General features: G+C 38.3%; 1 protein-coding gene across 1 annotated transcript in view; it reads right to left on the reverse strand.

The window, feature by feature from the left end:
• Nucleotides 1-3,377: 3,377 nt before the first annotated feature.
• The window catches only part of GLCCI1 (glucocorticoid induced 1), a 53,303-nt gene continuing 40,372 nt past the window's right edge, over nucleotides 3,378-16,308 (reverse strand). The window contains exons 6-8 of the mRNA XM_005518827.3: nucleotides 12,983-13,193; nucleotides 7,354-7,474; nucleotides 3,378-6,297 (exon numbers count right to left, since the gene is read on the reverse strand). Of these exons, the coding sequence (XP_005518884.2) occupies nucleotides 5,949-6,297; nucleotides 7,354-7,474; nucleotides 12,983-13,193 (681 nt within the window). The 3' untranslated portion in view covers nucleotides 3,378-5,948. The remainder of the gene's footprint in view (nucleotides 6,298-7,353; nucleotides 7,475-12,982; nucleotides 13,194-16,308) is intronic.

A 16,308-nucleotide genomic window follows, 5' to 3' on the forward strand; every position in this document is an offset into this window, starting at 1 on the left:
TAAAAATAGGGTCACCACTCTATCCAGCTTCATCTAATTGCTCTTCTATCCTGTCATCAAGTGAATTTCCAGTTTAACTTCCTTGTTCACTCACTTCCAATGTGGCCTTTATTAAGGAAACACCCTACCTCCTCTCAAGCCCACTTGAGTAACACATTATTTCTGTGACCTGCTGCACTCCAGAAAGACAACTTCTATTCTCCAGTTTCTTACCACCTCTTCATAATTATGGCACTATAGAGGAGGTGCCAAAATCAAAAGAATTAATAAAGCTACTCAGCTACCTCTACTTTACTGGAGACCTCATTCACCAATTGTTTGACACACCAAAAATTTCCAGAAGCCAAAAGTTACCCTCAAAAACCTATTCCAGACAGTTTTAAAAGATGTGTTAACACCCTAGTTGAAAATATTGCAGCATATACTGTGCTTCTTTAGTGAAGCAAGAATTCTTAGGGTAGTTAAAAAACTCCACCACCAAAACGTAAACTGCCCCAAATAATCACAAGTTAGTAAGACTTTAAAAACCATTATTTGAGCACATTCTTTGTAAAATCATCTAATTTTAAACATATCAGTACTTAAAAAAATCCTCCCTTGCATGTTGGCCCAGTAATTAATTATACTTAGTGCTAGATCAAATCCACATTTTTAGTATGAATTCATCTACCTTCATTTACTTACTGCTTAATATTCCATGTCTGCTAAACTTAAAGCTCATTAGTAAGTATTTCCTTTCTAATGTTTAGGTCTTTACTAACTGAAATTAAGTCAATCTTCAACCATAGAGTTAATCCTGTTGAGCTCCTACACAGCCGCCTTCTGATTTTTCCAGTACTTTATTCCTATAGCTCTTCCCTGAGCCTTTTACAGTCTCTCTCAAACTAGAGTTTTCCAGGACTGGTTACACTCATGCAAACAGAAACAAGATACACACATTTTAACTGCATGTCAGTCTTTGATCAAACAACTTCCTTCAGCCAAGTACCAAGTATGGATGACTGTACGTGTAATGCATGTGCTTTCCCAGCTTTAATTCACTTTTTCCTCACTTTAGGTTCTGGACAGAACATGTGGTTATTTCCTCCCAGCTGAGTTGCTTCAAATCTGTGTTTTCCTGGCTGTATTTGGCACAGCAAGGCAGGCTGTTTTCACAGAATCACTAGGTTGGTAGAGACTTTCAAAACTGAGTCCAACCCATGCCCCAACAACTCAACTAGATCATGGCACCAAGTGCCACATTCAGTCTTTATCTGAACACATCCAGGGATGGGGACTCCACCACTTCTCTGGGCAGACCATTCCAGTAGTTTTATTACTCTTTATTACTCTTTCCATAAAAAACTTTTTCCTAATATCCAACCTATATTTCCCTTGATGCAGCTTAGGACTGTGTCTTCTCATTGCCTGGTGGAAGAGACCAACCCCCACCCGCCCACAGCCACCTCTCAGGGGGTTGTAGAGATTGGTAAGATCACCTCTGAGTCTCCTTTATTCCAGGCTAAACAACCCCAGCTCCCTCAGCTGTTCCTCACAGGGTTTGTGTTCCAAGACCCTCACCAGCCTTGTTGCCTCCTCTGGACACATTCAAGGGTCTCAACCTCCTTCCCAAACTGAGTGACCAGAACTGGACACAGCACCAGGTGGAGCCTCATCAGTGCCGAGTACAGGGGGAGAATGACTGTTCTACAGCAGTAACTGATGCAAACTTTTACTGGTTATCTGTTATCTCCAAACTCTTCGGCTTGTACCTCTGAAGGTCCCAATCCACTACCCTGGAGAAAGGCCAGGGTAGGAGGAGCTGGTTTGCTAAGCCTCAATAGTGTTTGTTTGCAACTCAATAAATTAAGAGATGTTGGCTGACATCACAATTTCTCTTGTTCATGTTACTCCTTACACTTCCATACTGTGAAGATTCTGAAACTCTATCCTTGTGCCAATATCTGGCCCTTCCCAAGAGCTAATCTGTCAGGAAGCCAGAAATCACTTCCCAGATAGCACCCTGTTTGCTAAAAGAAGCATGTCGTTCACTCTTGTCCCCTACCCCAGCATACACAGCCAAGGGCCCTCCTTACATAGACCTCCAGTCTCTGAAGCATTCACTTCCAGAGCCACAAATTACTAGAAAATATATGTTCAAGCCAAGATCTTTAATTCACAAAACAGGAACTCAAGGCAAAATTATTTCATTAGCTCTCCATTCTCAGTGCTTTTCAGACTCCTTGATTTGGCTTTGGAGAAGATAAAACCAGTGAGTTATACACAGCACATAAAACATAGCTTATGTGGAAAAAATTCCAAAATGTGACTAACCAGACAAGGCTTAGGTTCATGGGGATGCTTAAAAGCCCCTTGTGACACAAACTGCATCGCATCTCTGCAGGGCAAGCTACACACTTTTGTCAAAGTACTTCCTGAGAAACTCCCACTCAAGGACTGCCTGAAACTCCTGCAGCCAAATCCATTTAGGGGACAGGACAGTCACAAAGCTACTCCTAGGAACCCCTTCAAGCTGATGATGAAATGGCTGAAATGAAGTAATTTCTGACTGAAGGACACCAAGCATTCTCATAGGTGGGTGGGATCACAGAACATCCTGCACTGGATGGGTACTGAAGGGTTATTGAAGTCCAGCTTCTGGCCCTGCACAGGACTTTTAGTTAAGTTCCAGTAAATGTTTTTAACATTGTCACATAGAAACCTAGTAATCGTTGGGATGCTGAAAACTTAAAATTTCCACTGACTGAATAACAATAAGCATTAATCCATTCTTGATGGTTATTGCCACTGTGCTCTTCAGTAAACACTGACATTGGAGCATTTACATGTATTTAAATATTATCCTTCTTTCTTCCTCCTTCCCCCTCACCCCCATCTGGAAAGAATTATTCTGCAAGTCAAATGACAATCACTTGAGTCATACAAAACAACAAGAAACCAAGACTGTCAGTAGATTTATACCACATCCTTTAGGAGTTTAGTTTAGTTTCACATAGTGAAACATCTAATGGCTTTCATAATTTTCAACAGATAACTTGAAATTAGCCATACCACAAACAAAGCAGCAGATACACAATTTCAAATAATTCTTAACTGACTTTTTTTTCTGTGCTATGTAGAAACAGAGTATGCTATTTAAAGCATATTTAAACATTCAGCTATTTTTAGGGTTTTTCCCCGCTTGTGAGTACAGCATTATGCAAAGAATCAAGAGATAAGAGATTATCTTGTTCTAGAAGACATAGCACACTAGTCATACATGGTTGGCATTATTCTAGATGTAAATTTGGAACAATATTAAAATTTAATCTCCTTCTATGGTGTTTCATGCACAGTTTCCAAAACAAATAAATGAACCACTGCTTTTGTGTGTTGTCCCCACCACTTTTTTTTTTTTTTTAACTATAATTTTTATTTAAATAAGACACAGGAACTTCTATACCGAAAAAATTACAAAACAAAAGCCACACATTTCCTTGTGTAAAGCAATATTGTGTGATAACTCGAATACTGTTCAGCACAGTGGCTAGAAATAACAGTACAACTATGTACAAAACTTTAAACAATATTTGACAAATTTCTACAGCTGGATGTAGAATACAATTGAGATAAACAACTGCTGGGAAATTTACATGGCAAAGCATTAGCTTTAACACATTTGGTTCAAAACCTTCAATTCTGCTAAGAACAAATGTGCATTTTAATTAATATTTAGTTTCTCATGGAAAAAATATAAAGAACATGTAATGGCATTGCAAATATCGTACAGAGTTCAGCACTGATCTAAAAACCACTCATCATATCCCCTGGTAACCTACAATAACTGAGACTACAATTTCTTATCTGGACATAACCAGAGCATAAAAAGGTCATCATATTGCAATGTTAGTCTAGAAAGAAAAATATTAAAAGGAATTGATACTTACATCACGAATATTTTCTCCCCTTTATCTTCAGTCTATAAAATATATAGTGTTTTCACCTAGGCCTGAGATTAGTAGGGTAAAAGATGGCTGTTGTGTTTCAGGAAGCTTTTCACATGAAAATGGTTAGAGACAGACCTCTCTCCTACATTTTCTGCAAGGGGAGTCAAAAAACAGTGGATGCTTTATAGGTTGTGAATTCCACCTTGTAAGACAGCATTAACAAAAACTCAGTAATAAAAAGGAAGCAATGCTTTATCTCCAAAAAAAGCACGTATCTAGTGAGTAGTTACTGGTGGCTCACTCTCATCCCCCTCCAATCTCATCTTCAAAAGCAGAAAAAAACCATAAAAGAGCATGTTTCAATGCTCCTAGTAGCTGCAGGCTACTAATCTCTTCAATTCCTGGAAAAGGTGAACCTTATTCTCTTAGGAGCAGACAGCATAAACGTAGTTCCGCCGAGCTGAAAGCAATGGAGCAAGAACATCAAGTTTATTTTGCCTTTGGGGTCCTCTTTGTATCACAGGAAATTATCTCTGAAAGCAATGCTCCTCTTTTTCTAGTACAACAGAAGAGCACCACAAACCCAATCCTGCCATGTACTATTTTGAGAAAGTGTCCAGCCTGCAAAACCAGGATTATTTTACATGGATTTTTCTTTTATTCACACTTAAGGAGGGGGAAAAGCACACTTTTACACACACAGCTTACATAACTGAAAGTTATGGGAGAAGCTTTAAGTAACATGAACTTAAAACTATTGTTTTCCCCACCCCTCTTAGAACACCCACTTGCTACTTCTGGACTTTCATCCAAACACAATTACTCACTACATAAATAAAACACTGCTCATCTAACACTGCTCAACAAAATCTGAAAATCTATTTCCAATCAGAAAATGAATGAACATTTCCAAAAGAGAAACTAAACATTAATTTGACTTTTAGACGGTAGCAGTAGCATTTCACATCCTTAATTGCCAACAAAAACCATGAGAGGAAATCCCCAATCACCACCCCACACCCCCCCCCCCCCCCCAAAACCTGAAAGAATTTCTGTCCTTTAACAAAAACATTTTTGTCTTTCAAAATCCTCTCACACACAACGTGGAATGTTTCTCATGTACAGCCTAGTACTGAACACTTTATTTGCAACAGTTTAACAGTCATTAACTGAGCAACACCTGAAACCTTTAAATGCCACAATTTTACATCTATTGAAATGACAGTAAATGCAACAGTTGTTTTACTTGTAAGCACATGACAAAGTGATATACATCACAGATTTGCTGGTTCTCCTCATGTTCACCCATGTCCAGGGTCATCATTCACCTGGATCTGAATGCACTTATTCCAAGAAAGTGGAATGTAATGAGGAAATATAATGCATAAAACAAAGAAAGGCAAAAGAGTGATGTTCCCTCTTTAGCTTTGTAGCTGTAAAATATTTTATATTCCAATATGATATACATTCCAAGTTACCTGAGTTTACACTTCAAGAGAAGTACCTGAAGCTAGGCCATAGGGTGGGCACTGTGCAACTGCTGTGGCCATTTTTTTTTTTTTTTTTTTTTGCATTGTGTGTATTACAGAAGTTAGAAACATAAACACCTGGATCAATTGTAAACATAATCCTGAAGTACAGTATTTTCCATAGGACACAACACAGCAAGACATTTTCTATTCAGACAGGCAAGATTTTTTTATATATATTGAGAGAGCTTATTTATACTGTAGAATTTGAAACAGAACACAGGACACAGTACTAATCGGGTCAAACGTACTATGAAATGCATAGTCTCCACTTAAAACGCTTAATGTAATATGGACTCTGCAGGCATTACTGCTTTCTCACAAAAAAATGCTGAATATGGATTCTGTCCCTGCCAAGAACAGTGTTGAGATTTTTTTTTGAATGCTGCTAAGTATTCTGTGGTGTTCTGAAAGGTTGCCACCTCATGCAGATGTATCTGAACCAGGATCTCCTCACTCCTTGTCTCGGGGCAGAGGCCTGCTCCACCTTGCTCTAGATTAACACGTAGCTCTGAGGAGAGGAATGGTCTTCAGTCTGAATTTCCTGCAAAAGCGGCTGCTGCTGCTGGGACGGTTGCTGTACCGGGATCTCTGGGGAGTCCATTGTGCTGGTGTCATCTGACAGAGATGAGAAAGAGACCCGAGACGAAAGCTGCTCAACAGTCAGGGTGCTCAAACCTGTGCTTTGACCAGAGTTTGGAGAGTTCTTCAGCGTCAGGTCTGAAGCAGGAAGGAGGGGGCCCAGAAGTTTTACAGGACAGAAAGCTGATCCGGTTGGGATGAAATTAACCTTGTTTTTGTCAGGACATGAAAAGAGAGGGGCTGAGACAGGCTGACGAGACCTACAACGAGAAAAAAGATTATGTATCTGGCCAGCTGAGATGTTTTTCACATCATGAGCTTTGTGGTTCTATACATTGCTAAAATGTGAATGACAAGGAATGGGATTAATTGGACAGAGGGGCAAACATCTTCCATATTGGTAGTCAGCTAACTGATCCACAGCATTAAAAATAGTACCATCACAAAAAATGACTTGGTAATTACTGGACAAACATGCACCTTCCAGCACGAAAAATCTGTAGTACATATGCACATGAGAAAATGCCATGGTTAATTTAGAGTGGCACAAATTCTTCTTTGATAAGCGATGCAGCAACAATATATTTAGTCATTTTAAATTCCTTTCAGGACCTCCATAAAACAGACCTCTCATTTCCCATATTCCATAATTTGTCTGGAGGCTTTTTCCACAACCCAACATTTCTCCCTTTACCACCCAGCAGGCAATGAATGCTGAGCAAGAAATGTCCCCTCCTTAATTCTTTCATCCACAGGAGCTTAGCATGCAACCTCAACGGCATGTGCTGTGCTCAAATACTGCTGGGTCTAGAGGAAAAAGACGTGATGTCCAAGAGTTTAAATTCCAATTTCTTGCTCAGTAAAAATATTGAGCAAAATCTATGCCATAAGCATACTACTATCTACGAACACTTCACATGTTTCATTCCATCTTCTGTGTTTTATACACATCAAAATGCAACCTATGCTTGAAACTGATAATTATGACAAGGGGAGTTTTTGCTTAAGCCATGAAAACTTAAAATGTTAAAAAAATACATGGAAAGAAGTTTATATAAATGCTTAGGAAATTAATGTACCTTATCTTTCCTGCTTGGATTTTTGTTGCCTTTCATAAATGCACAAAGAGGTAAAAGACTCCATTTTCTCTTCACACCAATATAAACACTTGAACTTCTCTTCTGCACAAACTATAAGAATAGTTTGCTCCTGAAAAACCCATCAGCTGGAATAGTTTATTCATCTGCAGTTGAATAGGCTCAGTAAACAGGTTTACTGCTTTGCAGATACCAGCTGATATAAAAGGCATTACTTACGACATTTCCTCAAAGACCTTCACTCGCTCACATCCCTCTGGGGGCTCTCGTTTGAACATGTAGCTGTTGTTTGGTTTGGGAGATGAGGCATACTTGGGCAACGGTGAGCTACTCCCACTGTCTGAAAATTTAAAGCAGTTATATTACTAGAGATTGAGAGTGCTTTTTAATTAAATTCGATTTCCAAACAAGATGCCTTTTTTCACAATTTAGCCACTACGCTGGTTTGCTTCTACCACAACGCTTCCTTTATTGCAGGCTACTTCTAACACCCTTGTATAGCACATTTCTTCTGAGTAACAGCTTCGGTGCAGCAGCAATCTATTGTATAACAACACGTAACAGGAGGATATTTTTATCCAGAACACTGCAATTGGAACAAAGCAGAGCTGTGATCCTGGAAACAAATACATTCTTTATTACATAGTTCAAAAAACATAAATGAACAAGGTAATATGCATAATACATGCAGAAGAATTATGAGTGGTAATGATAAAACACCTTCTCACTGTATAAACAGTGTTATTAAAGATGTGTGTATACAGCTTGTATCTTATTTTAAAACATTATTCTTCACTGGAATATTGACCTCATTAGTCTCACAAACAGCTCAGAAGTTGCAATGAAATAAATCACATCTGTAACACAGGTACTGCTACCTCATCATTGCAATGTCTTGTCTTGCTTCACAGTTGTGTTTTTAGTATTTAGTATGTCATTTTAGTATCTAGAATGAAACTTCTACAGTTTAATTTTCTCATCACTACTGGCTATATGATACAGATATTCTTCATAACTCCAGACACACTTAGAATTAAAGGTGTGAAGATCTAGGACAAAAGGCAATAGGCAGATTTATTTGTTCTTCTCAGGAATTATGAGAGAAGGCTCAAGTCTGGTAATGACAGAAGCACAGAAGTTTGAAATATTAATACTATGAAAAGGTTAACTTTAAACAGTCATGCTGACAACATGATAGTAAATGCATTAAGGAAATAAAGCAGGTACAGAAATAGTTATTCACAGACAATTAGCTTTCTGCAGTGGCTTCTATCTTTTCAAAGAGCAACAACTCTCCCAGGGTAGTATTACTGGTTCCCTATTCCCTGTTTAGGATTACAATTAAAAAATGAAATAGCAAAATTAACAAGGACCCACCAACTTAGAAATGCACCTTAACTGGAGAGAAATACCTGCTCTTGCTTCAGCTCTTTTGAAGTCTTTCCACTAATGTGGGGTACATTATTTTAAACTCAAGTTTATAATCTTTGTTTACTTTCCTATTGTGCATGTGTGTTGCCTTTTCAGCTACCCAAGCTTCAAGCACTATGATCTAACCTCACCAAAGTGGACAGATTTGTCTTTAACAGCTTGCAAAGACACAAAAACTATTATATTATCATGACTCAAGTACAAAGGCTAATCATTAGATGTTTTGAAACATCTCTGCTTCCTCTTACAACAAGAAACAAATCAACTCAAATGTCACACTTCCCTTTGAAGATTTATTATGAAAGATATGAGATTAAAAGAAAAGTTGAAGTGAACCTCAGTAGCACATTGATTATTCAGCTCTTTCCTGCTGTACAGTGAATACAGAACTTCTATTTACAGAAATTTTGGTGTTAGCTACGAAGGCAGAAAATGCTTAGAGACGATACAGATATTTGCCAAGTTGGGAGCATGATGGTCCTGCTGGCATGTTTCCACTGTTGGCACACACCACTCATTCCAAACACAGAAATCATTAACAGAACTCAGACAGTTTGTTTCCTCTTTCTAATATTTAAAACTGAAGATCCAAGTTTCTATTTAAAAAAGAGACATAAAATATACTACTGTTCATTCCACCAAATAGTGGAAAAACATGGCAGTACATCCAACGGAAGAATCAAACAGAATTCAAAGTCAGTTCTTGGAAGATTTAAGAGTCTTGTCTACTAGCCAGTTCAGCTTTCAATCAAGTTTTTTGGTTTAGTTAGCCCTGCCTGGCTGAAACTTTCTACATAAGACAGCTGCTGAACAAGTATCTCTCTCTACCCTCCCTTCTTTTAAAGCTTACGAAGTTGTTAGATTTTCATTTTGACCAAACACACAGCACACACTATTTGAAGAACACGTGTGGTTGTGAGATTCGCACATACAAGCCGGGTTTTGGGCGAAGGGACTGGGAACACAGGCCATGAGTTAAAGTGGCAAGAGGTGGAATTCACAGCTTAAGCCAGTTTCCACTGGTGCATCCTGTAAGCTGTGCAGTGCTAAACTATCCTGTCGTTAGTCCCTGACGACACAGCAAACCCATGTGTGCTCTCCAGGGGTTTGACATGCGCCTCTGCCGCCCTCTGAGGCCCCCGAGCCCTCACATCCCACCAGCAAGGGGTGCCCTGTGGCACGTCCCAGCCCACCCATCCCATTCCATCCCACTGACAGTGACTGATCATGGAATCTTTAAAGGGAGTTTTGCTGCCACAAATGCACAGCAGACAATATGGAGCCTTACCACATCAACTTCTGGACATGTATTAAAACACAGATACTCTGTTATCTAGAAAACACTTTAAGCTTGTCATTAAACCACAAAAAATACTATTTTAACTTTAATACCAGAACTTATGGCTTGCACATATTAGAACAAAAGAGGCTAACTAAAAAACAATCCATGAAACAGTTTTTTGAGTGACTATACTTAAACAAGAAACTGCCAGTGAGCCTTGGGATTACTTTTGATAGGTTCAAAAATAACTAATAAGACTATCCAAAGACTTCACTAACAACTTTCCTTTAAAGAATCAGATGCCCAGAATTTAACAAGCATGTAAGAGCCTGCTAGCAACAGTGGGACTACTAAATGCTGTGTAAATGCACCTAATAAAAATCCCTGAAGAACAGGGTATACAATCTGTATTTGTAGAAAGAAACTCCTCCGAGATTTCATCTGCTTATACCTTCAGATGCCTTTGAATTTCACCTCAGTCACAGCTGCTGAGGATGCTATGGAGGCTACTGAATTACAGTTTCATGGACCAGAGTATCACAAAACAGATCTAGGGAAACCAGTAGTTTTAATACAAAATCATAAAGCCAGGCGCCATGAAAATACGTTCTTTCCCAACTCTTCCTTGTCTGCTCTAACCAATACTGTGTAGTATCACTGCTCTGTTCAGAGCAATATTGTGGGTCTTTTCTGAAAATTATCTTTCACATGCATTTGAAAAATTCAATTATTTAACAGCTTCTTGCAGAAAGGTAAACCCAACAGTTGATGGAGTCCAAAGGGCAGTTGGGAGGGCCTCAGGCCAAAGCACAGCTTTGCACCAAAAGCAAAAGATGCTTTACAAACATAAAGCAGTGCTGTGTCTGTACAGAGCATTGGCTCCTCTCACTGCTTATGTCTCTCAGTCAAACTAACCTTCCTTTACTATTCAGCAACACACCCCACAACCATTAATAACACTGATAACTCCACTTTATAATGGTAAAGCCAAGTTATTTCCATCAAGAGGAAAATTAAACCTTTAGAAAAGTCACAAGAAAACATCATCAAAACATCTACATTTGGTTACAGAATGCATATTTCCAAACTTCAAAGGCCTCACAAAAAAATGACGTTGGTTTTATTCTAGCTCACAAAAGCCTTTAAAAGGAAGGCGTGAAAACCTTCCCAAGTTTTTATTGTGTAGAGCAATCGAAAGCCACAACAAATGTAATAAACTGTCCCTAAAACTTGCTATTATGTTGTAATTTCTGCCTATATCCCTCATTTATCTATAATTAAATTATTTTGAAGTAACATTCAGAACAATGTTCTGGCTTTGTAGTACCTAGATGATATGAGAGCAAAAAGCAACCTTCTGACTATACTTTTATAAACTCCGAACAAGTTACTTTCTCTCAGAAAACTACTACATGTTTTCCTACTTTTCACCTTGCCCTTGAAGAATTAAGTTGTGATGAGAAGTTCAAGCTTTTATCTTTCCTATGCACAGTATTATATATCTTAAACTAAATTTTTAAATGCCATTATTATGGTTTAAAAAACTGTTTATCATCATTGCCTACACACTTCTCCTGGAGAAGACTTCTGATACAAGCCTAGCATTAAATCCAGTCCTAAAACCAAAATCCACAAATAAGTATCTACTCATAAATTTCACTCCAGTCAGCTGTTCAAAAAATCCAAGGGAGGAGATAAAAAGCCTTGGAAAGCATTACAAAGGCTAGATGCACTATTTCAAACTGTCTTCACTTGCTACTGCCAGTAAAGTCCCATTATTGTGATAACAGAGTACTGACTGCAAAAAGAATTATTAATTTCCTTGCTTTTTAACTTGTATTTGTTATCAGGACATATATAAACCAATTTACCTGTCAAGATATTTTTTTGCATTCTAATACTTTAGTAGATGTTTCTACAGTGATTAAGTCTTGACAACATATTAAAATTCATATGCATAGTATAAGAAAGAGGAGTATGGTGGGGGCAAGCTAATACCACTGTTATTTTTGGAGCATAGCCAAGTATTACATTGAGCTAAGACTTTTACTTTAATGTGGTTAACTTACACACTTGCACACACCCACCCCCAGCTTAGGATTTGGGCAGATGGATTTGTTTTCCACTCTTTCCTTTTAAATCCAAGATGGGGAAAAATACTTTCCAGGCAACAAGAAAAGCTAGTATTTCTCCTGCACACTTTCCCAATCCTATTCCCAAATTACTTTAACTATTAATAAACAGATAGTATTTACAAAAAAACACTTAACCTTACTTATATCCACAAAACACTATTATCTTTAGCTCACTGGTAAATATATGCTAAATCTTAGAAATCTTAATTTCCTCTGTGAAACTGACTCCTCTTGGCTTGCATGATTTACCCAAATCCTACATCCTCCATACTGAAGTCCATGTTTCAGCCAGCTGACCAGAAGCACAAGGGCAGTTTTATTACTAAACAGTTTAAAAAAAAAACAGTCTTTTTTACAATGGTGTTTATAGTCTTGTACTCCATAGTATGTCAGTAACTCTGAATTACTGAAACTCCAGTTGTACTCCCACTACAAAACTAAACAACATTTTACAGACTTTGAAAAAAATGCAGGACATTGATAAATGCATAAATTATTTAGAACTGTTGAGCTGTTATGCAGCATACACAGAGAAGTAATTACCCTCCACTAGGTTGTTCAAACAGGTAACTGAGCTTCTCACCAAATAGCTTCAAGTGGAATGTAAGAGTTCAGAAGCAGAGCTCTTAGCAGTCCAAAACTTCATCACCATTTTGAACAGCAAGCAACCCACCTACGATAGAGTCCACCACAAACCTTCCTGAAACCTTTCTTAAAATGTAAACATGTTACAGTCTGAATTCTTCACATTAGAATCTTCATAAATAGTTAACTCTTTGCTGTGCTCCTCTGACGTATTTATGGAAGATGTTTGTGAAGTTTCACAAACAAGAGGGAAAAAGATATGTAAACAAACAAAACCAATTTTCAGATAAATCCTCAATCCCTCCACAGCTATCAAACAAAAACAAAAATTGATGTAATGAGTAAAATGAAGGTAGTTGTAAAAGCATGACATCACATGCCTCCCATAGGTAAAGGCAGGCCACTCTACTCTCACCTTTATCACGGTCATAGAGCAAATCTTCTGTTGAACAGGGGCTCCCATCCTGAGATTCAGGAGGGCAAAAGGGAGAGACACATGGTGAGTGACTGCTGCAGCTGCTGCTGCGCTCCTGGACAGACGGAGTCTGAGTGTCAATGCTTCGGGTACTACTACTACGATAGTGAGCAGGTAAGGGTGCCCTTCGACCGTCAGGGATATCCAGAGGCTGCAAGAGAAACAAGCAATTCCTGTTACAGAGAAAAGATCAAACTCACAAGCAATGTCAGCCTGTAGCAATCATAAGCAAAGGCCTTAAAAAGAACAAACTTGGCATTTTTGAAAGAACAGGAAAATCTCACACAAGAAAATAATGCAGTGTACAATGGATACAGCATACATTAATTACACGGAGTACTGGGGCAATGTGCCCCAATGCAAAGTTAACATCCACACTTTAACACATGCCAGTGTTATGTTTTTATGGTTTTTGCAATAGTTTAAAAAAGCAAACTTCCCTCACTAATTATATTTAGTACAATTTTCAATAAAGGTCACTGCTATTATAAAACAAAAACAAGTACCCCGACAGAGATCACATTTGGATAAAAGCGAAAGTAGAAAATGTCAAATACAATGGCATACTATTGCCATAACAACCAACTGAATTACAATTATAAAAGGAAACCATCCAGGTTTTGCCAGTAAGTTGCAATTCTCCAGCGCACCCCTACATTCCATCCTTCCATAGATGATGCACACAGAGGCTTGTAACAAGGCTCACAAGCTTTGTCTTGGGCCAAAGTTAGTAAGCTCCGCTTGCCCGTGTCACCCTAGCTGGCACTGGCCAGGGTGATCCTGTATCCCATTCTGCAACATACTGCATAGACGTGTTCACAGCAGTAGATTGGCACGCTCTATTTACTTGTCCTTCCCAATGGAAAAGTAGGTTTTTTAATAAAGACAGTGCTGCTTTAAATGTAAGAAATCAAGTGGGAACTGGAGTCTTGCTTAGAAGCGAAGGGGAAAAAATGTCAGCAAGATTTAAACAATTTTTATTCTCACTTCAACGAGAACTGCATCCAAACCACAGAGAACAGCTTAAATGTTCTAGCTACAAAAAATTAATGTCTTTTTCCTTCTCACTTCAAGCGAACATTTTTATTTTATTGCCTCTCTTCCGCATATATTCCAAAACTGTAACAGCTTGTTCCAGAGCCTAAAATTCAACCCAACGCTTTTGCTAGCAACGAGGACATGACACCTAATGGCTGAGTATCACATTCTCCCCTTTTCAGCAACAGTCTATCCAGAAAACCACCACACATTACACAAAGAGGCAGACATAGCAGAGCAGGAAGATAATTTTCTTCTTATGAGCCTTCCAGTTAATACCATTTCATATTTCAAATAAGAGCAAAGAAACACACTATAAAGAGAACATTACAGTTGCTCCATGAAATGCTGTAAGGTTTGGGCACAACTGTGTGGTCTGTTCCAACAGCTCAGTTCACATTGTCTTTGTGTTACAACATGACTTGGTGTTCTATTCCCATCACCTCCAACAGGCCCTGACTCATTCAGTGCACAAGGCAGACCTGCAGCATTGTAGCATTTGTTACACAGACAGAAGAGAGAAAACAAGACTGAAGCTGTAGAAAGAAAGCAGTCTCATAATTATCATAATCAAACCAATAAAGAAAAAAAACCAAACACCCCACAAAAAAAAAGAACAACCAAACCCCCATCAAAAAAAAATGCCATGCAAAACAGCATTTTTATTTCCCTCTCTGCCACAAAAATTCTGTGAGACGTCAGGGGATCAACTGAACCAACCTCTGTCCTTTATAGAATCTCCTCTTGATGCCCAGTTTATACAGGTCTGATTTGCAAAAGTCCTCTGCAATAACAGATGCAGAAAGACTACAGGAGATGCATTCTAAACTCCTAAAATGGAATGCAATATCTTGAGTTACCTGAAGAACTAAGCTACAGAACCCTGATGGATTTGTGTTTCCCCATCCACAAATTGTAAATAGTATCTTTCTTCTCACATAACTGTGATGCAAAGTGAACAAAATTTCAGACACAATCCTATTATAAAAGAGTAAAATCTCAGGAAAAAAATCATATTTCTAACTTCAATGCAAAGTGTAACAGTAAGCATAAGGACACAAAGGAGGAGAAAAGAAAAACACCAAACAGCTGCTCATTAAGGGCATACACCATGGGCTACATAACAGGCAAAACAAGGATTCCAGGGAGGGGAAAAAAAAAACAGTAAGTGATCACATAATTAAAGACTCCAGGATAACACAGATGTTCTTCCACACCTGGAGGAACACTGTAGTATCAGACAGTCAGGAAGTATATCCCACATGACATATTTCAACTCCCCTGAACTAAAGCCTGAGGTACAAAAGTAATCCATATTTTTAGACACATATCTAAATACACACACAAGCAGGAAAAGCTAAATATTTATCATTCTCTACAAGTGCAGTAACATTTAAGGCATAGAAAATGCCAGTTAGTATCTCAGATTACTGTGCTTTTGTATTTGTCTTTCCCTCAGTGCTGACAAACTGCAAAAATCCCATGAAAATATCAACTAGAAGTATTTAACTTGTTAAAAACTTTATGTCTCAAACCTGACCAATGTAAAAAAATCACTTTTGAAGTTACTTTCCATGAGTCATGTCTGAACTATTCCAAAACTGAAGTTCTCACAACCTTACAAGATAAGAGATAGGGTAACTAATTTGGTACACCTATTAGTTTCCATAATGCCCAGTGCATGCAAAACAACTAGAAATTACTGCATTCTATATGCTATTTCTTGAGTTTTTTCAAGTAGGTCCAGTCATGTATTAACCCTATGCCAAACACATTCTGACAGGACACTTGTCCATCCCTATGGGATGTGTGTTCTTGGACACAGTTATATGCTGCTCTAATCTCCCAGCAAAGGTATGAAAATGCTCCATTTGACGACAAGAATGCATTTCTTTAATAGACTGTTAACATCCACCAATCTGTTTTCAGCATCAATCTTTTTTTGCTGGGAAAAAAACCCAACAAACTCTACTTAGAATCAGGAATGCTACCAGTCTATAATAATATTATCAATGGGAGTGTCCTCACAAGCTGTACATCTGTATGGGAGGAAACTTCTTGAGAGCAAAAGCATTTGAATGCTATTGATTTAAAAACTTTACCCTGGACTGGAACACAAAGGCCAGTGTAGGAAAGTGCTTCTTCCTGTTGGCATCAATGAAGCCATCAATGCATAGGATAAGGTGCAAGTGCAAAACCCACAAGGTATCATAGGAAGGAACACTTGG

Source organism: Pseudopodoces humilis, chromosome 1, assembly GCF_049639895.1.
Source record: "Pseudopodoces humilis isolate 2021_Gansu_Grassland_sample_001 chromosome 1, ASM4963989v1, whole genome shotgun sequence".
Lineage (NCBI taxonomy): Eukaryota > Metazoa > Chordata > Aves > Passeriformes > Paridae > Pseudopodoces > Pseudopodoces humilis.